This window comes from Anabrus simplex, chromosome 10 (assembly GCF_040414725.1).
Source record: "Anabrus simplex isolate iqAnaSimp1 chromosome 10, ASM4041472v1, whole genome shotgun sequence".
Lineage (NCBI taxonomy): Eukaryota > Metazoa > Arthropoda > Insecta > Orthoptera > Tettigoniidae > Anabrus > Anabrus simplex.
Window position 1 is genome coordinate 13,443,155 of NC_090274.1, and position 22,452 is coordinate 13,465,606.

General features: G+C 40.8%; 1 protein-coding gene across 3 annotated transcripts in view; it reads left to right on the top strand.

The window, feature by feature from the left end:
• LOC136882278 (caspase) overlaps nt 1–17,052 on the top strand; it is a 41,056-nt gene extending 24,004 nt beyond the window's left edge. For 2 of the 3 annotated variants that reach the window (XM_067154832.2, XM_068229518.1), the window contains exons 2-6: nt 758–857; nt 2,834–3,090; nt 9,087–9,262; nt 12,961–13,081; nt 16,494–17,052. In XM_067154832.2, coding sequence (XP_067010933.1) covers nt 784–857; nt 2,834–3,090; nt 9,087–9,262; nt 12,961–13,081; nt 16,494–16,723 — 858 coding nt within the window. In that variant the 5' untranslated portion in view covers nt 758–783 and the 3' untranslated portion in view covers nt 16,724–17,052. Of the gene's footprint in view, nt 1–7; nt 858–2,833; nt 3,091–9,086; nt 9,263–12,960; nt 13,082–16,493 lie in introns of those variants that run through there. The other variant, XM_067154831.2, reaches the window with a different exon arrangement.
• The last annotated feature ends 5,400 nt before the right edge of the window (nt 17,053–22,452 follow it).

The window sequence follows — 22,452 nt, forward strand, 5'->3', positions numbered from 1 at the left end:
TCAGTGCCGGGTGTGAACAAATATTTCAGAGTTCTCATAATTTCTCAGAAGTTCATCTTTTGTGATTAATTTAATTTTCAAATTTAATTTTCATATCTCACAGAAGAACTTTAGGCTTTTCAAGTGTGCTATACATCAAGGTTTACAAACTGAAAAACTGAAAAACTTTCAACAGAAATTTAAATTCTCAAGTCAATTTGCAATTACAAGTGTGTGCTCATATTTAGAAAGACTTTAGGTGGAAATCTAATACCTCGTATTCTCACATATGAAAGACTTTGGAATCAGTGATATTCATTTAATTTTCATTAACAGAATTCAGGAAGATTACGTTCAAACTTTTAATTTCAATGCCAGATTTGAGTCCAATAATCATATTGCAGGGTGAAGAATTAATAAATTGTTTTAAAAAATTAACCATCTATTATTCGCTCTGCGAGTCTATCCTACTCTGTATCGGCTCCAAAACCAAGTTCCACTCCCTGAGGTCCTACTCATGCCCTTTACCCAAGAACTTTTCCTGGTACACTGTGTAATATAAAGATAAAGTTGGTATTCAAGAGGACAAATTGGGGCAAATATTCGTTTAGAGGAAAGTGAATTGCGGGTTGGAATGATGTATCTTGGGAGATATTCCATAAATTCCCAACTTCTTTGAAATCATTAAAAAAAAGAATAAGTAAACCGTTGAGAGGGAATCTGTCACCTGAGCCACAGCCCGAAATGACCGTGGATTCATATAACCATGTTATTAAAGTTGTAGGTCACACAGCGCCGCCTCTGATGTCGTCCGAAGAGCAACAACCTGGACCAGGAGATGCTGCAATCTCTGAAACGGACTCCCGGTCTCTGAGGGGGTAAGTGGACTATCAATACACAGGTCTCTGTAAAACTTGTAAAACTAAATAACTTCATCAATGTTTCATAAATACCTCTCCTCGTACGTAATAGAGGAAAGGAAGATTAGCTATTTTCTGTCTGGTAAACACAGCCTAACCACGTGCGTATAGATCTGTGCGAAAGCATTCACCGTCGTCGGTTTTCAGAAAGAAAGAACATGTTTTCTTCAGACTCTGTGATTGTGGGGCATCCGGAATATTCTTCAAGCGTTCGTGGTATTTTATTATTTTGATAGTCATCTTCACAATTTTCCTTGTGCTGATGACCACGTGGTTTTTCACCTTACGACAATCCAGACAAGAACCAACACCATCGCCAGTTTACAATATTGAAAATATTTCCAACTTAGCGAAGCTCGGCGTTGATATGACTAAGCAATAAAAACTAAATTAATGAATACCAATCTCTGCCATCATACCCGATACGGTAAAACAATAGAAAACATACTGTAAATGATTGGGAATTGTATTCTCTAACTTTAGTTACGTAGAATTCGTTAATAGGATCAGAGAGAGAGAGAGAGAGAGAGAGAGAGAGAGAGAGAGACAGGGAGAAAACATTTGTTTACAAATCTACTGCTAGATTTTCATCTAGCTCGCCACACAAGACACGTATATTAAAATCAATCAACATTGACATCTGTTGTGAACACATTTTTATTTATATTTGGTAAGACATGGTAAATTATTTCCCTAATTATTTATTCACATAAACGTAATGGTGGATCGCGGCCACAAAGTCTGAGATGATGCTCTCCAAAATCAACATTAGATCTTTTATTTATTTTATTTATTTATTTATTTATTTATTTATTTTATTGTGACCATAACAGGTCATGAGTCACAATTATTATATGAACATTAAAAATACAAATCAAAAACAAAGACAATATATAGCTAAAATAATCTTTAAAAAAATTAATTTTAGTGACACACAAGTCACATTACTAGAAATGCAAATTATTTAGGATAATATAACTAACATTACATTACGGTGCTAATTAATTCTAATTAAAATTAGTGTAATATTTAAAACAATTATTTTAACAGGATTTCCACTTGAAATGTAATAACATGGTTTACAACATTTATACTAGTTTTTGCTTTTTTTAAATTTCTTCGTAATCTATTAAATTATATTGTGAAGTACAGTGTTACATGTCGAAGTGAATGTAGCTTCGGTCATACTAAAATGTCAACATAGGGATGTATATTATTGTAGAATCTCACTGCTTTGTTAACTGGGGAGTTCTTTATGGATTTCAGTCTTAGCCTTTGATAGAAAGAAAACATTTCTAGGACGACTTAAAAATGTGGCAAATAGAATGTTATTGACTTTGACTTCAATATATTTGAATCATCAAATAAAAAATTAATTATTTTATACAGGAAAGTTAAATCTTTGCAAATTAGTCTGTGGCGCTAGCTATTCACATCATGTTCCTTCAGTATACCTGAATAATTTATGAAGGTAATTTCCTGTGATTTTATAAGTCTTGTATTTAAAAAAATTTTGAGCACTCTCGTTAAGATTGATATTTCTTGAGGGCATTGAGTTCCAAATAATTGAGCCATACTCAAGTCTGGGCTTTACAAATGAATTAAATGAGGTTAAGAGAGTCGTTGGATGAAATACAATAAAGCCTAACATTTTCAGAGGATTATTCGTATTTTTAAAAAATATGGTCGTTAAATCTTAAATATTCTTGACGCGAAATACCCACTGTTGCGATAACTTGTGCCACGATTGATACATAGATATTTGGGAATTATTCTTTAGGCCTTCCCCATAGCTACCATTTTACCCAGCGTGAATAAAATTAATTTTAGCCTAGACGATTTCGAGTAGTGTTTTGAAAGGACTAGCGTGTGGCCACCAGAAAGGCACACCTATGCTGCCCAAGTGTTTACTTAAATACGACCAAATGTTACAGAAAGGGCCAAGCTGTGAGCAATGTGTACATCTCCTGCCCAGTCGCCCCGGACCCTGATGCCGAGGAGTACAACATGGCTCACTCTAGGAGAGGCATGGCTCTCATCTTCAATCACGCCAACTTCCGGAACTTAGCCCCGAGGAACGGAACCGACAAGGACTGCGCTGCTTTAGCGAAGGCGCTCAAACGTCTAGACTTCGAAGTCCAGGAGTACCGTGACCTCACCTGCAAGCAGCTCAAAGACAAACTAGATGAAGGTAAGACAAACAGAAGCATAACTATAGAGTCCGCCCCGCGATGTTAGTCACTTCGCGTGTGCCACGTACTGGTGCCTCGTGTTACTGTGCTTTGTTTAGCACTTACAGTACTGGTACTCGACATAGCCATCATCCTCGTTCAAACACTTGGTCCAACGGTACAACAAAAATCGATGCGGACATGGAAGAAATCTACTGATCGGCCGTATCGTCGATGAATCGCTTGCCCCTGCTTCTTGAACGGCCCGAGGGGCGAGGTCGGGGCTGTAGGGAGGATGGTCCTGTTGGCTGCGTGTCGTGCACGTTGAGAGAAGTCAACGTCGTTTTCTGTGAACTCTTACCTGAAAATGCTCCAGTGTTTCTCTGTAATTGAGATCATGCTCCTCTGGTGAGGAAACTAATTACCTAGATCCTCCATTTACGCATGGAATGGTATATTTCCAAGTCCTGAGAGGATTCAGAATTCTGCGAGATATTCTACCGTTAGGTATTCGAGACAGATGACCGTACTACAAAAGAAAGATGGCACTTCCTCATAACAGGTGGGTGCTTTTCAAATTTAGATCCCTCTGTAGATGGAGGCGGTAGAATAACACCCACGGTATCCCCTGCCTATCGTAAGAGAGGACTAAAGGGGGCTCTGAACTTGGGAGCGTGGGTTGGCGACCACTGGACCCTTAGCTGAGTCCTGTCATTTCTTCCACTTACTTGTGCCACGCTCCTCATTTTCATCTATCCTATCCGACGTCCCTTGGTCAACTCTTGTTCTTTTCTGACCCCGATGGTATTAGAGCTCTCGAGACCTCATTTTCACGCCCTTTGTGGCGCTTGTCTTTCTTTGGCCGATACTTTCATTTTTCGAAGTGTCGGATCCCTTCCATTCTTTTCTCTCTGATTAGTTTTATACACAGAAAGGTTGGCTAGTTGTACTTCCTCCTAAAATAATAATCACCACCCCTACCATACTCTAATTGACGTCTGACTGTAGACTTACACGCCCTCTCCTTTACATCCTTACAACAACCTCGAAATACCCTCATAACCATGTGAAAAGGCCCATAACCTTTCTTTACTACCTCGTTAATATGATTGCCGCAATGAACAACACCTAGGTACTTACAGTGTTCCCCGTGAGGCACTTTCAACCCATCAGCACACTAATTAAAACTGAGAGGACTTTTAGTCATGATAAAACTTAAAACATCCGTCCCGTTTACCTGCCATGTGAGGTTATAGCCCTACACTAAAGGTGCAACCTTACTCTCTCTCCCCTGTTAATACTGACGGTGGTGATTTATAGTTATCTTCTATCTGTTGGGTTCGATTCAGTGTCGCTAACCAAACAGTTTAGGGTCCCTAGTTGCCGATACGACGTCTTGCAGTTAGGGCCAATTGCAGAAACGATGACGAGTTTTAAGCCTTAGACGACGTATACCTAAACAACATCTAAGTTGGGCACGGTCTTCCATTGCATAAACAAGGTTCAGCCGGTGTTTAACTAGACATCGTTTAAAGTTTCAATATTGGCTCGAAAATGGAAATAGAAGTATCTTTCATGCAACGAGCTTTCATGCAACTCTTTGCTTGTCCCAACCAATGAAATTCGTTGGTGTGCGCGCCGAACGCCAGTCAGCTGTTTGTCTTCCTACACATTACTCAAATATGGCTAAGCATGAGCATTACTTGCCGGAGATAAGAATGTCGCTTTCGGTGGAAATAAAATTAATAGCGACACTAAAGCGACACGGCACCGCACGAGGAAATGTAGCTTTGTTTATAGTGTTGTTACAGTGAGTGTAATATAATCGTAAATAACTTCGGCGAAGGGAAGATGAAACAATAGCACTGTGTAACCGAATAAGTTGTACGGGCCATATAGATGTAGCTTGCATTCTGGAGATCATAGGTTCGAAACGCATCACCGGCAGCCCTGAAGATTATTTTCCATAGTTCCCTATTTTTACACCGGGCAAATTCTAGGACTGTTATGGCCACGGCTGTTCTTCCGCAGTCCTCCTCTTTAAACAATAATCACCACCATCACCATCAGTTGCCTTTTTCTATCTCATACTTGCCGAAAACTTATCTGAATAAGCGCGACGAGTATAAAAATCCTACATACAGCCTACTTTTTTTTAGTTTTCACTATATAAGTGAATCCCTCCCGGTTGATGTATGCGACAACCCTCTGGCGATTGAGATAAGTAATTCTGACATGTATGTAGTCGAAATGACCGATAATTCCATGGAAATTATCCCATCTATAATAAAATATATCGGTTGACAAGAATTGTAGTCAAGTTCACAGTTACCGGATTGTCCCTTTGTTAGTCTCAAGAAAAAAGTCTCTTGAATAGCGACATCATATTTTAAGCTGTATCTTCTCGTGCATTTCAAATGAATTGCTGCGATTTCGCAGCGGAAAACCCACAGAGAGACCGCCGGAATAACCTTTCTTCCCGGAATCGTCTCAACATGATTATACAAATTACATGTTTCGTAGTACATAACCTCTAATTATAAGTTAAGAACTTCATTTTCCCGTATTGAACTGAGATTCACAATTAGAATTAAAAAGGTTCAACCTATTCAATACAAAATGTGCTGTACAAGGTGTTCACAACATATTATTTATTATTACTAGTACCGGTTTCGACGCTTCATGGCGTCATCATCAGCTAGAAATCACAAAGTGGGCAGAGTACATGTCATAAAAGTTGTATAGATAATACATACATTGCAAAGTACAAATGATAGGCTGTTTTCTCATTAAAAGCTAGAAGAATGATGTGTAAAATATGGTGATATAATATAACACATAGTCTAATGAGGCAGGTGAGTATTGTACAATAAAATTAGTCTGATGAATGAGAATAAAAGTCTTCATATGATAATAAAACGATGCAGTAAAATTGTCCATTCTTCTATTGTTGTTCAATGGAGACATATATAAGTCCAGGTCCAGTGTTGTATGTGGTTGGCAAGACCATCAAATATTTGTCTAAGGCCGGGACACCTGACGTTGAGAGGTTGAATAAGGTTGATTTTTAAGGTTGTCTCAGCTCAACGTGGGTGGTGAAGCTTGTTTAGCGTGCTGGTTGTGTGTTGTGAGAAGAGTTGTGGACGAGTGCCACTTCGGCGTCTCTGAAAACCGTAAAAAGTAGTTAGTGGGACGTAAAGCCAATAAAATTAATATTTCGGGTGTATTTCCCTTTCATGGGGTACTGAATATACGAAATCGTCCACCATTTCAAAACTAAGGCAACAAACTATGTTTCATAGTTTTCATGAGGGCGAATAAATTGTTGAATCTCTCACCTTAATTTATTTTGAAGTATTCAAAATGATGTTATATCATTTTAACAGTTTTATCATATATTTTCATCTATCCAGCGAAATGAAATTTAAGAGAAAATGTTATTTGTCTAAGTGAAATTTCTACATAATCAGCCTGTTGTTCTCTTTTGTAGTAGAATATACAGTATGTGATTCTAGTCGATTATATGTGGTGCGTACTTATTGGCTAAGCGTTTTCATACGTGAAAAGTGATTTTCCCTATGATGTTACATTTATCATGTTAAATTACCACCATTTTGCATTATATTTTCGCGTTAGCCAATCCCAGCAATCCGGCTACTTCGGCCGCCATGTTTTTTAATATTACGGTCTGAGGATTGGAGTCGGTCCTGGCCTCACGCGCCGAGGAGTATACCACTGTCTACTGTCCATTTCACAACATTGTCGAGGTCCCTCTGCAGTCGTTCACAATCTTGTAACTCATTTATTAAACTGTACAAGATAACATCATCCGCAAATAGCCTTATCTGTGATTTCGTATCAATTATTACTTGCATTATCATTTAGACTATACACACACACACTCAACCGTATTTCGAAAGGTACCTTGCCTTTCTTCATTAGGAGAAAATAGAAAACGGACGCATCGATAGTTGCTAAGAGAAAGCAACAAAAAACTTAAAATTGTGCACAACGACATTAGAGATATATAGACTGCTAAACATACTCGTTACAGCGCCCCTGGTTGAAGCACAGCGAACTAACTTTTGCCTACAACTGTCATGGCGGCTGCTACTTCTTAGTCTTGACAGTTAGCCCTTATCAGTTCAATGAATTGATGAGATTATACGTTATTGCAAATTAAAGATATATTTAAGAATAAACACGACATTTTCAAACATGCTTAATGTTGCATTGATGTTATAATGAAATAAGCGCTGTGAATATGGTGAGCATTTGCTTGGTTAAAACGAGAATTACGTATGTAGAAGAATGGATAATTCGGCGTCATGCACTAACAATAAAGTCATTCGCTACAGAAAGACATGTTATGCGTGCAGCAGTTCATTGAGGAATTCACACGCGTAGAGGGAGATACCACTGCCTTTTCATGACATACCTTCAGTGTCATTCTGGTATAATTTTTGAATTTTGCTTCTTTGTCTGGTTTGTTACGTTTTATGCTTTTTGCTGCTTATGGCTACTTTCTAAGAACTGCTGTGCGACATGCAGCACATACGTCCGTTGGTTGCGGTGTACAATATCTCTACGGCATCCTTTGCCTGTCGTAAGGGGCCACTAAATGAGGTAACCCCAGATTCTAAAGTTGAGAACACCTGACCCCTGGTTGAGTGTAGCATTCCTTCCACATACGGTATCCTACCAGGTTTACCACTTTAATATTTCTACCGGACCTCTCTTGGTCAAACCTCGCCTGACTTCATTCGACTGAATTCATAGCCTACATTTATTTATGTATTTATTTATTTATTTATTTTAACCGTGCACACCTTCTCAAAGACCGTACTCCAACACACAACAACTTCTGCAGAGCCTTTTCTATGGCAGATTCAGAGGAAATAAGCATATGTTTTGCCTACAAGTGTCATGGCTGCCAGTGGTTCAAGTAGATTCAAAGATGGCCATCAGATTAGCAGTCTATATTTTTAATGTCGTTGATTGTGCATTAAGATGTAATAGGAACGCCATTTTAGCCCCGTGCTAAGGACAACGAATAGCAGCAGAAAGCATCGCATTATTATGGTTCTGATAATACGAGGGTTGAGTCATAAGTTATGGCAACTTTTTTTTCTCGCGAACAGGAGACAACACGAAAAATCTGAGATATGCATTTGGAAATATAGGGCATGTACTTATGCATAGTGCCTGAAGACAAATTCTGACTTCAGGAGATTCTCGTAGGAAAGTGACAGAACATTCTTTTATTATGGTATAGACAGCAAATACACAAGACTACGTACAAAGGACAGGTCTCCTCTGGTTACAGACCTTCGAAATAATCACCCAAGGTTTCCACTGTGCGTTGCCAGCGGTGGGGCAGGCGCTGACTACCAGTTGCTGCATGTGCATCGCTAAAGTGTAACACCTCTCTCCGAAATGCTGTTACGACGTCCTCTTTGTTGAAAGTCTCCACCCACCTCGCCACTGTTCTATAGGGCATGGCATGCACACCTAATGCTTCCCGCAGCTCTACATGGCATTGGCGCGCATTTCTACCGCGGAGAACTGCTATTTTAATATACGATCGTTGCTCCTGCTTGTTGACTTCCATTTTGTGACGTTCTCACTCACACACTGAACTTGGGGGCATGCTTAGACCCACACTGTTGTTTACATACACCATCTAGTGGCATCATACGCAAGTGCATACCGTACGTTTCCAAATGCATATCTTAGATCTTCCGTGTTGCCTCCTGTTCGCGAGAAAAAATGGTTCTCATGACTTATGACTCGACCTACGAGGTAGCCAGGATTCACTGAGGTGTTTATATAGTTTATTACACGGCATAATCACAAAAATGTTATATCATGAATAATAATTATTTTTATGACTGAGCAGCGTGTGACCTCTGCACGACATTATCGGATGATACAATAACACCACCATTTGAAGGTACTGCTGCACTAGGGCTTCAGAGGTATCAAGAGAACACAGATTCGTCTCTTCCTGTTGCAGTCGCCGACTACGATCATACGGAAGCCGACTGCCTGCTGATCGCCGTGCTCTCCCATGGCGACACGGGCATCGTACACGCGACAGATCATCCCTATCCTGTCCAGCAGCTGTGGAACCCTTTTCTGGGGGACAAATGTCGTACTTTGGCCGGCAAGCCCAAGATATTCATAATCCAGGTAAGACAGAGATATCAGCTGCACTCCAGTCACTTTTATAATTTCTTGTGGAGTAGCATCACTGAACATTGAACGTATTTGTTATTATTATTATTATTATTATTATTATTATTATTATTATTATTATTATTATTATTATTATTATTATTATTAATATTATTATATAATTATATATAATATTGTTATATAATAATATTATTAATAATAATAATAATTAATAATAATAATAACAACGATAATAATATGACCGCCTCTGTGGTGTAGTGATTAGTGTGATTGGCTGTCACCCGCGGAGGCCTGGGATCGATTCCCGGCTTTGCCACGAAATTTGAAAAGTGGTACGAGCAGTGGCGGCCGGTCAGTACGTGCTACCGGGCTCCAGCACGTAGCTTGAAACTGTGAGGAGTATTATTTATGTACAGTAAAATTATCCTGGTGCCTTTTCGTTCTGAGTACGATATGAATTTGTGTTTTGTGAAAATCAGGACGAGATCTGTCGAACACCTAGCGCCATTCTCCCGGGGAACAAGGCTCGTGCTCATGTGAAGTGAGCCCTTGCCTGTAGCTTGGAGGAAGCAATACGCAGGCGCAGCCAAGCTTGCAACACTCCCCCTAGCCGGCGGAGTATACCATAAACCGGGATCAACTTTCACTGATCCCGTTTATAGTTACTTCCTCTCCCGCAAGGGGTTAGAAGTACTCGATGTCTCCTGCTACCTTGATGTTCACGGCCGACTGGATCCCTTGCTGCGCTCCTTAGCTAGCTAGAGCGACGCATCAAGTCGGCCGTGTGATGTTGAACGTGGTAAGCGAGTCTGCCACTAGAGAGTAGCATCGTCTGGGCTCGAAAGTAAAGCGTAAGCGGAGGCAATCTATCTCACACATGCTTATTAAAATACACATCTTCCTTTTGTGTCAAAAATAAGGAATTCGTAGGTGAGTCAAAGAATCTTTGAGTGACCCTAAATGTGATCCCGCATTACAATGTAATTTACTCTGGTGAAATGAAATAGCGTATGGCTTTTAGTGCCGGAAGTATCCGAGGACATGTTCGACTCGCCAGATGCAGGTTTTTTGATTTGACTCCCGTAGGCGACCTGCGAGTCGTGATGAGGATGAAATGATGATGAAGACAACACATACACCCAATGATGGTTAAAATTCCAGACCCAGCCGGGAATTGAACCCGGGATCCCTGTGACCAAAGGCCAGCGCGCTAACCATTTAGCCATGGAGCCGGACATTTACTCTAGTAATAGGGGAGGTCTCAATGAATCAGTCGGCAGCTCTTTCAGTTGCTTTGTGCGGTTTTTAATCTCGCGGTGCGTGTTTTTTCTGTCATTGTGTTAGTGCTCAAGTTTATACGGAGATTTATCAAATTATTTATCCACTGCAGTGTATATAAAGTGAAATTAAATTAGTGTTCTTAGTGGGGATTTATATTCCCACGATTCTATTTGCACTGATGTAAGTTGCGCCATTAGGTTAGTAAAAACAATATTTCTCGAATGAATTATTTATCTCGTAGACAGTTGTCGAAGAATTCATCTGCTTCCAAATTAATGTTGTTTTTGTTTGTTCTGAGTTATAAATTGTGAGAAAAGTTGTATTATTATTATTATTATTATTATTATTATTATTATTATTATTATTATTATTATTATTACCAAGTTTGAAGTATGCGTTGTTCATCATGGCAATATGCAGATTTAAAACAGCGTATTTAGCTTGTTTTTTGTAGCACGTAGGACGATTTTTTCACGGGCCGCCACTGGGTACGAGTACTGGAACGGGGTCCAATCAGCCTCGGGAGGTCAAATGAGTAGAGGGGATTCGATTCTCTCCTCAGCCATCCTCAAAGTGGTTTTCCGTGGTAAAGAGAATAGACAAATAATTCAGACCTCGCCACGGAAAGTTGTGGCTTATAGTTCCCTTCTGTGCCACTCATACTCCGTGAGGGAAAGTAGATTAGAACGTCCTTTGTTCAGCCCCCTTTAATCCCATTTATGTCCGACTCGTTGGCTGAATGGTCAGCGTGCTGGCCTTCGGTTCAGAGGGACCCGGGTTCGATTCCCGGCTGGGTCGGGGATTTTAACCTTCATTGGTTAATTTCAGTGGCCCGGGGCTGGGTTTTTGTGCTGTCCGCAACATCCCTGCAACTCACACACCATACACAACACTATCCTCCACCACAATAATACGCAGTTACCTACACATGGCAGATGCCGCCTACCCTCATCGGAGGGTCTGCCTTACAAGGGCTGCACCCGGCTAGAAATAGCCACACGAAATTTAAAAATTACATCCCATTTATTTATGTAATTATTTATTTTGCAACTAGTTTAACGTCGCCAAAACTACGCTCCATCCTGAACATCAAGTGGGAGAATTCCCTCGTGTGTGTGTGTGTGGGGGGGGGAGGGGCGATAGAATAACACGCATGGTATCCCTCGCCTGTCGTACGAGGTGACTAAAAGGATCCCCAGGGGCTCAACTTGGGAGCGTGGGTTGGCAACCACGAGGCCCTCAGCTGAGTTCTGGCATTGCTTCCACTTACTTGTGCCAGGCTCCTCACTTTCATCTATCCTATCCGATCTCCCTTCGTCAAGTCTTGTTCTTTTCCGACCCCGACGGTATTGGAGAACTCCAGGCCTAAGGAGTCTTATTTTTACGCCCTTCGTGGCCCTTGTTTTCCTTTGTTCGATACCTTCATTTTTCGAAGTGTCGGATCCCTTCCATTTTTCTGTCTGATTAGTGGATTAGTGTTATATACTTAGTTGTACTTCCTCTTAAAACAATAATTACCACCACCACCAGTGGGAGAAAGCACGTGTTAAAGGCCATCGCATTGCGCTGTATGAAAGACACCAGACTACCGAGCCAGATCCTTTATCGTGAACTTGGCTCCGGTTCGAGACCACGGGGTGCCCTCTTGAGACGCTTCAAATATGAACTAAAACAAACCTTGAAGACGAGAGAAAAAAAATCCATAAACCTGGGAAACACTTGTCGAGGACCGTTTACTTTGGCGGCAAACTGTCTGTGCCCCAGTTCAACATTTCGAATAAGAACGCTGCAGAAATTAAGCGACAGGAACGCAAACTTCGGCAAACCCAGCCAAGATCTCCCCCGTCCCTAAGCTACACGGTGTGTCGACATATTTTCTACACAAGAATTGGCCTGTACAGTCACCGGAAGTTTAAACACTAACTGCTGTGAATTGAAGTGAACTATTAGCCAGGTAAACTCGGAAATGTGTGTCTCGTATTCCGTCTCATCACTGTAATTTATTTTCACTACTATTTACACAAGGAAAATATCTCACTTCAATCAGGACTCAACAACTCTTCTTTATTCTCTAGGAGAAACTGTACTATTCTTTTACTAAAACAAAGACATTGTTCTGCCAAAGTAATATTGCCAATTCTTTCCTCTACACGATTAACTGCCGACGACGATGAACGTCTTACTAACACGTCAAACATTTTCGGCGATTCAAGGATTGGAAAGGGCTAGGATTTGAAAAGTAGTGCGCGTGGCCTTAGCTAAATAATAGCTTGGTGTGAACATGGGAAACCACGGAAAACTATCTTTAGGGATTCTGACGATGGGATTCGAATTTAGCAAAAATTTAGCAAGAATGTTTGCGTTTCAACATGTTGCTGTGGCAGTTAATGTTCAACATGTGTTTGTTGCAGGCTTGTCGCGGTGAGGAAGTCGACAGAGGTGTGAGAGTCAGGACGCAGACGGACTCTTCCGGAGGCTACTACACCATACCAGCTCACTCCGACATCCTCGTCGCCTTTTCCACTGTGGAGGGTAAGTACTCTGCACGACAATTCCCGTCCTCGACTGAAAAGGAAACTTTCCGAAACGTCAAATGTGAAGCCGTGATCTGATCTGTCCCAGTCGCCACTGGAAATACTAACTTTTCCTCTTCTCACCATCAATAAACATTCCTGAACGGAATATCGTACTAGAGATGCTCTATCGATTGGGCACATAAACTTTCATAAACAGCATTTTATTTGCATTGGGAATTTAAATAGCATTTTCCGTTGACAATCATTGTTTACAATAAAGTGTTTAATTTTAACCTGTTCATATCATATACAATAACATAATATATTAGATATTCAGTTAACATTTTTAAACGAACATCTTTCGGCTCTTTAAGTCATCATCAGCACTGAAAAGCCTATACAATGAGTGGCCAAAAGTCACGGGAAGGGATGTCTCATTAGAAAAATGTGCCGTATATACCTCTGAGCGTTGTGGCGAGCTGTGGCGTACCTGAGCAGTTTGTCACAGACACCAGTGTAGAGAAGATGGCAACACGTCGCGAGTTAACTGACTTTGGACGTGGGATGATCATCGGCGCACGGCGCATGGATCGTAGCATTACGGAGATTACACGCTAATTCAGTTTTGAGGGTGGATCTTCGATATCGCAGAGAGAATGTCACCCCTCGCGTAAACCGCCGCACGGGAAGACCGCAGGTCTTTAAGGCTGGTGACACACGGAGCGGTTTTTGCCGAGTCGGCAGCCGCGTCGGCCGCCGCCTGTGATTGATACACAGAGCGGTTTTTGCCGACTGTGACGAAACCACTGCCTGCTCGAACTGCATCTAAAATGACTGCTTATAAGCAGTCATCGGGTGCGTATCGAGCAGGCAGTGGACAAAACACATTAGTGAGCGTGACGTTAGGTGAGGAAGCTAGCTAAAATTACCGAAAAATAAAGGATTGTTCTTATTCTTATTCCAAAAGTCTACTTACTCTATATGTCCTTTTACGTGTATATTATTGAATTTCAAAGATACTTCATGATATCTAATACAAGAATACCTACCAATGATGCAATCGCCGCGTAAATTCAGCCACGCCCGGCTAGAGCGAAGCATCAAGTCGGCCGTGATTCAGCTGAATGTAATAAATCTATGGCGCTAGAGCGCGCACAAAGTCTTCAAAACGCTCGCTGCACCGCAAGCTACACGGCAGGCCGAGTCGGCAAATCTGCCGCCTGTCGGCGAGCACCGCTCTGTCTGTTTCATCCCATCTGATACAATAGAAACATGCGCCGACTCGGCGAAAACCGCTCCGTGTGTCATCAGCCTAACGAACGGACATCACGTCGCTTCCGCAGAACCACACTGGCTCTCGACGGGCTACTGCCCAGTTGAATGTTGGGAGTCAGGAACCCAGTTCTACCAGGGCTGTAAGGAGGCAACTGCACCGCATAGGCTACACCAGCCGACGACCAATTCGTGTCCTTTTGCTGACACCTTGACACAGAGCTCAACGACGTGCATGGACCCGCTAACATCGGCAATGGACCATGGAACAGTGGCGGCGTGCGGTATTGTCCGATGAATCCCAGTTCCAGTTGTATCGAACTGATGGGCGCGTGACAGTGTGGCGTATGCCACATGAAGCTGTGGATCCTGCGTGTCAACCAGGTTGTTACCAGACGGGAGGTGGCTCAGGTCTGGTCTGAACGGCGTTCTCATGGTAACAATTAGATCCCATAGTCCGAATGTAGAGAGCGCTGACAGGTGCACGTTATGTGGGCATTCTTTCAGACCATCCGCAACCCTTTCTGGCCCTAGAGTACCCTGATGGAGATGCCATGTTTCAGCAGGATAATGCGTCATGTCATCACTCTGTGGTGGCATGCAGGTGGTTGGAGGAGCACTCCAGTGAAGTTATGACCATGGATTGGCCCTCCAGATCCCCCGATCTTAATCCAATCGAACATTTATGGGATGCTGTCGATGCTGGTATACGCTCCATGAGGCCCGCACGAACTGCACAAGACTAATTGTGGGTAGAAGTGCAAGATGCGTGGGTCCAGATCCCTTCAGAACGATCTCAACATCTTGTAGAGTCGATACCTCGCCGTATCGCTGCCGTTTGAGAGCTCGCGGAGGAGCAACTCGTTATTATCATCACATTCAGTGTCTTCTCATGACATCTGACCACTCAGTGTAATTAGATATAATTATATTGATTAGGTTAAACTAAGGTACAGAGATAATATTCTATTTAAATTAAAATTATCATAATGATGATAAGGATGATTCGTCATTAACATGTGCGCATTGTAACACCCAAGACATCCACAAGGGCTGAACAATTTAATATATACACCGTAGTTTATAATATTTCTAACCTCATTATGAGCTGTGCATTCTGGTAAACCCAATATTATTTTTGCAAAATTTATTGCCTATTAAATCTAAATCTTCACTGCTTTCTTCAATGCTCCATATAGTGCTCTGGATTTTACAAGCAAATTTAAACTATTTTTATACAGCTTATCTTCTGTATTTGGCATCTCTCTCTCCAAACATCTTGTGCTAGATAGAACTGCCAGCGCTTTCGTTCTTGCTCGTCTAATCCAGTCAATCAATCAATCAATCAATCAATCAATCTTGATCTGCATTTAAGGCAGTCGTCCAGGCAGCAGATTCCCTATGCGATGTTTTCCTAGCCTTTCCTTAATTGATTGCAAAGAATTTGGAAATTTATTGAACATCTTCCTTGGTAAGTTATTCTAATCCCTAACTCCCCTTCCTATAAATAAATATTTGCCCCAGCTTGTCCTCTTGAATTCCAAATTTATCTTCATATTGTGATCTTTCCTACTTTTAAGGACACCATTCAAACTTATTCGTCTACTGATGTCATTCAACACCATCTCTCCACTGACAGCTCGGAACATACCACTTAGTCCAACAGCTCGTCTCCTTTCTCGCCAATCTTCCCATTCCAAAGTTTAAAACATTTTTGTAACGCTACTCTTTTGTCGGAAATCACCCAGAATAAATCAAGCTGATTTTCTTTGGATTTTTCCAATTCTCGAATCAAGTAACATTGGTGAGGGTCCCATACAGTTGAACCATACTCTAGTTGGGGTCTTACCAGAGACTTATATTCCCTCTCCTTTACATCCTTACCACAACCCCTAAATACCCTCATAACCATGTGCAGAGATCTGTACCCTTTATTCCACTTACCATTGGATGTTAGTATAATTCCTTAATGCTGTATTTTATTGTCTACTTTTATTTGTGCACCATCCAACCACTACCTTACTTTTTAATAGTTTATTTTCATCCTTAGTTACCACTACTTTTCTTTTATTAATGCTAATATCTGCAATATTCAGCAGTTATTAAGATGCTGCTTTGCATACCAAGTGACACAAGTCATGTGATTCACTTTTCAGGTTATTACTCGTGGCGGAATCCGTCAGAGGGCTCTTGGTTCATTCAGGCGTTGGTGGAGGAGCTCAAGGAGAACGGAAGGAAAAGAGACCTACAGACGCTGCTGACATTTGTGGGCCGTCGAGTTGCCGTCGGAAAGATGAGCTTCGTGCCCAATGACCCGCACATGGACCAGAAAAAACAAGCGTCTGCTTTCATGTCCACCCTCACCAGACTGGTCTTCTTCCGATAACCACAATCTGATTGGTGGCGCCCGAGCCACACATCCCTCGAGACCTTTTCTTCTGGCCTCAGGAGTCTTTAAAAATACATTAATTTAATCTTCAGGGTTATCAAAAATCCAAAATTCCATCTCGTGGAGATGATGGAGGAGACTGAAATAAATGATGTTTTTGTTATAGAGTAAATACATTTATAAACCACATTAAAGGCGAACCATATGGTAACAATATTACACCTGCAAAAGAAACGACTTAAGTAAAGCCATTCACGTAAATGTACATGTGTCCCGTCGTGTGCTGCTACGCTTCTATAAATAAAAGGTGTTTTTAATTAATTCTACTTGATGCAATTTTTAATAACAACATTCCTCATTATTTTTGATTGTTTGTTATTTGTATTTTTGTTATTACTTTTACTTGTAATTTCACTTACAAATCAAAGAAATATTTATTTTAAATATGTTCTATTTTTTTAGAATCCTGTGTCTATTAATTTGATCAAAGTATTTATATATGCTTACATAAATGCCGATTTATTTGCATGATGGTCATTGCAACGCGAGTGGATACATCATGACATTCTTTGTTTTTCCAACTGGTGCGAACATGAACAAATTCCTCGGCAACGAGTTGCCTAGTTACATCAAAGTACATCTCGAACACGGCGTGTTGGATTTCTATTTCCAAATAACAGGCAATGAGTTGTCTGGTTATATGAACCTCCTAGCAAGAAAGGTACTTCACAAAACATGGCGGCATGTTCCTCTCCTCCTATATACAGCATTTCTTACCTGATTATCATCGCCTCTTTACTCTTAATTTTTAATTTAATAACGACAATCTATACATCAAGGTCGATCAAAATGTTGGCGCGGCTTTGTAATTAAATGAATTACATAAAATAAATATATTTCCGTTGACTTTTCAAGAAATGTAAGATTTTTTTCTGTGCTGTTGAGACGATTTGGAAGATTTTGGTACAAACCGCAGCTTTTCATTCCCTCTGGTTTAAGAGCTTGAGTTTTGTGAAACATGCACGTTAGCATTTTATCTATACTGTATAAAGATATGCCCAGGTATTGCCATATATCGCCTTGTCTTGAACAGCTGTCGTGGTTATATTCGGCAGGGAGAACAAACCTTCACTCGGTCTCGCTTGTCCACAACATTCTCCGTACAGACGACACACCAAGTATCTGAAAACGGATCTTAAATACTTGTCATCCCCAATCACCTGTTATTGATTTTATATTGAATTGCAATAGGTCTACATTATACTTTGATATACTGTATGATTTTCAGATTTGTGGAATGCAGAGGAACTGAAAAAAAAATGAAGCTGTTTCAAAATACGAGGTTCCCGGAAAGGTAGAAAATGTTATTACAAGCAGTAAATTTTGAAAATAACTGACAGAACTAAGATCGAAAAGTTGTCTGATTTAGGAAACTAACTTGGTATATTCTAATAACGACCCTGTTTATGTAGTGCGGCCTATAGTGATAAAATATGAGATGTTTATAACAGCAAATATGGTGAAATTTTCTATGTCTAAATCATCCACGAACAATCAGAATACTGTACTTTAATGTATGCGCAGATGTAGCTAAATATTACAACTATTGTACAAAAAGGTGTCATTTTACTTATAGCCGAATAAATAAGGCATAGCTCAAACGCAACTTTCTTTATTGCGAGCCCATACCGATGCGGAGAAAAGTTCCGCGCGCGCCCTTTCGTGTAATCAAACATCGCGCGGCCTCTCCCGGGTTAAATGAACATCTAACAAAACAGAACCAAAATGTATATTGGCTAGCCAAAAGTACGAAACACTCCACGAACTACAAATTAGCTTGGACCAAGAATGGGAAGATCTCCATAAAACTTACAGATTACTGACGAATACCGAGGCAAGAGAAGCAAGGTTTATTTTTTTCATAATATGGCATATGGGCATGTGGGGACTTACAACGAAAAGTATGACGATGTACGTCGTGCAACGACTGTCGTTGACAGTGGTGGTGGTGGTGGTGATTGTTGTTTTAAGAAGAAGTACAACTGGGCAACCATCCTACATATAACACTAATCAGAGGGAAGGAATGGAAAGGATCCGACAATTCTAAAAATGAAGGTATCCGCCAAAGAAAGACAAGGGCCACAAAGTGCGTGAAAAGGAAAGACTCCCTAGGCCTCGAGTGCTCTGATACCGCCGGGGTCCGAAAAGAACAAGAGTTGACCAAGAGAGGTCGGACAGGATAGTTGAAAGCTAGGAGCCTGGCACAAGTAAGTGGAAGCAATACCAGGACTCAGCTAAGGACCCCATGGACGCCAACCCAGTTCCCAATTTAAGAGCCCCTGGAGCCCCTTTTAGTCGCCTCTGACGACAGGCAGGGGTTACCCACCCACAGGGGGATGTCATTGGCAGTTTCTCAGTTTGTAGGGGGGCCATGATCACGTTTTATGCGAACAGAATTTCGCAATTATGAGAAGAATCTTCTTCCTTCCGTCCTTGTCTGTAGCCGCTGGGAGACGGTGGCAATATTCAATGTCCCAGTCAGGTTGAATTTCCACTCCAACTGTACCTACTATATCTAACACATTCTCATTCTTAGAGGCCGGTATGTCGGCGATTTCTAAATTATAATTCTTAGAATACTGTTCAAGATAATTGATTTGATCCTTTAAATATTATTCTGTTCTTTGAGAGCACTATTTTCAGCCTTGCTGTTGTTCACTTCGCTTGTTAAATGGTCTATGCACTGTTTTGCTGTAGCAGTTCATCAAATTTTCTGGACTGAAACTCCAATGAGCTGCAGACATCTTTCAGGATTTGCTGCATGTTGTTCACAGCTTCACGTAGGCTTGTATTGTCCGCTTTGATTTTATTCTGCTGAAAAATGTATGAAGGCGATTTAGCAGAAGTAGGGTTATGTTTGCTTTGTTTATAGTGTCACAAAATTTCCCCTGGATTTGACAGTACCGCCTTAAAAACAGCATTTGAAACACGCGCACAGTTTAAATGGAACGTTTCACTACACTTCCCGTCAAAATGTACACAATTTTCGTTCTCCTTGAGCGACACTTTGCAGGAACTGCACATGACATTGTCGGTATTAGGTACCATGATGTAATTCATGAATAATTCCTGGAATGTCCTCCTTGGAACCTGTTTCTGCCTTGAACTACCTATACATACTCTTCCATTTTTCACTAAAATTTGTATGATCGCCCATTATGCTTGCCATCATGTTGTCCTTAGCTGACATCTTTGCTAGATTCAATTTCCTAGTAAGTTCCTTCAATTTCTCTGTACCCTTATCACCGCTCCCTAGGCCACCCCGTTTCCCTGAATATACCTCCCTATATTGCTTCTAAACAAATTTCCTAACTTAAATGTACCATTGCGGTTTATATGAATGCTTGGTTGTTGATTTATACAATTTTATTCTTAATTATTTTGATTGTTAATTTTTTTAAACTAATATTTCTAATGAGGGGATTCGCATTTTTCTCAACGGTAGCGAAGACCACTAGATGTCACTCCTGCCGCCACTCGCTGTTCTCAATGCGCTTGTCCTTAGCCTACAAGTAATACAAAGCCTGCTCACTCGCAGTGCTCTCTTCAGTAAGTGTCCGCCTGGCAGTGCGCGTCTTGACCACTGCAGCGCTAGTATACCACCTCACATCCAAGGTCTGTCTAGGGAGGTTTGGTCACGCTACCACAATCCTTTGCGGTGGCGGCCATATTGGGTCTCAAATATCGTTATGTGGGCGTGCCCGATGTAATGATGCGAGTTGTTACGTGTATTTTGAAGGAAAACGGGATACTGCACCGCAAAAAATTTCTAAATAAGACAACTGATGGAATTAGTGTTTCGCTTCCCGAGAGATAAGCAGAGGAGAGCTCAGTGGGTACAAAACTGTAGGCGTGACAAATGTCAACCTACAGATAATTCGTCTTGTGCTAGGTTAGTGAAGTTATTATTCCTGAATAACAGTATATTTATATTAACGATGTTTTATATTTATAGGTCTTATGTATTTTCTTTTAGCATCATTTTGAAGAATCGCAATTTGAACTAAAGAGGGCAGATGGACGGAAACTACTCAAGTGGAATTCCATCCCAACAATTTTCAACGTCCATAATCCACCTAAGTCTTTGACATATAATAGGAAACCTCCCAAAGAAAGAGAATTGTCTTTCAAAACAAGCATGAAAAGTAACAGGAAGTGTGTAATAGTAGTATTGATGTTTATGAAAATTTCCTTTTCATGTATCCGGCTCCATGGCTAAATGGTTAGTGTGCTGGCCTTTGGTCACAGGGGTCTCAGGCTCGATTCCCCGCAGGTTCAGGAATTTTAACCATAATTGGTCAATTTCGCTGGCACGGGGGCTGGGTGTATGTGTCGTCTTCATCTTCATTTCATCCTCATTACGACGCGAAGATTGCCTACGGGAGTCAGATCAAAAGACCTGCACCTGGCGAGCTGAACTTGTCCTCAGACGCTTCTGGCACTAAAAGCCAAACGCCATTTCATTCCATTCCTTTTCATGTACAGACAGTATCATTATAACCGTACATGCAACGTAGAAATGTTTGTTCCTGTTCATTTACCAATTATAGTCACAACAAAGAATAAGCCTATCACTTCAAACCAACAATTTATGTCCAGCTGGCCATAATTACAACAATTTTATTGATAATAGCAGTCTTCTACTGTACTGTAGTTATTATTTAGAGCTAAATTTCATTCATCTTAAATGTTCTATAGAGTACATTATATGGCTGGACAAATACTTAAAGGTCACAACACTCGCTTCACTCTCACTAACCAACTACTGTAATTTAATGTACCGTAACCTAACATAATATCCTAATGTAATCCCTGAAATAGCCTAACCTAGGTTAACTCAACTGAATATCAATTGAATTTCTATTTATGATGGAATCGTGTCTACCAATGGCTTTAATTTTCTTAACCATTATTATTATTATTATTATTATTATTATTATTATTATTATTATTATTATTATTATTATTATTATTATATGCATGAATATTAGGACTCGGATAAGAGCCCCGTGGTCGACAACCCACGCTCCCTAGTTAGGAGCGCCTGACGCCCCTTTCAGTCGCCTCTTATGACAGGCAGAGGAGACCGTAGGTGTAGTTCTATTGCCCCACCCAAGGGGGAAAATATATTTTGGGTTGTGACTACGAGGCCCTTAGCTGAGTCTTGATATGGCTTTCACTATTTTAGCCCATCCGACCTCCCCTGGTCAACACTTGTTCTTTTCCGACCGCGACGGCATTAGCGCATTCGAAGCCTAGGAAGTTTTTTATTTCCACGCACTTTGTGGCCATCATCTTTCTTTTGCCGATACCTTCATTTTTCGAAGTGTTGGTCCCCTTCCATTTGTTTTCTTCTGATTAGTGTTTATAGAGGATGGTTGTCCAGTTGTAGTTCCCCTTAAAACAATAATCACCACCACCACTTTGTACTATATAGCTGCATGGGTTATCAATAAACTAGTTAAGAGTAGCTAAGAACATCACTCTTGTTGTATACGTGCAGAATACTTTTGCCTTAGAACCCAAAGAAATGCCATATGAATGGATAACAACAGTTACCATACATAATTTAATGCACTCAACTCAAGAGGCATTCGGTGTTTGTCAGCATACTGGGGTAACCTTTTAGAAACGCAGTAGATATCGGAAATTAATTTCTTAATAA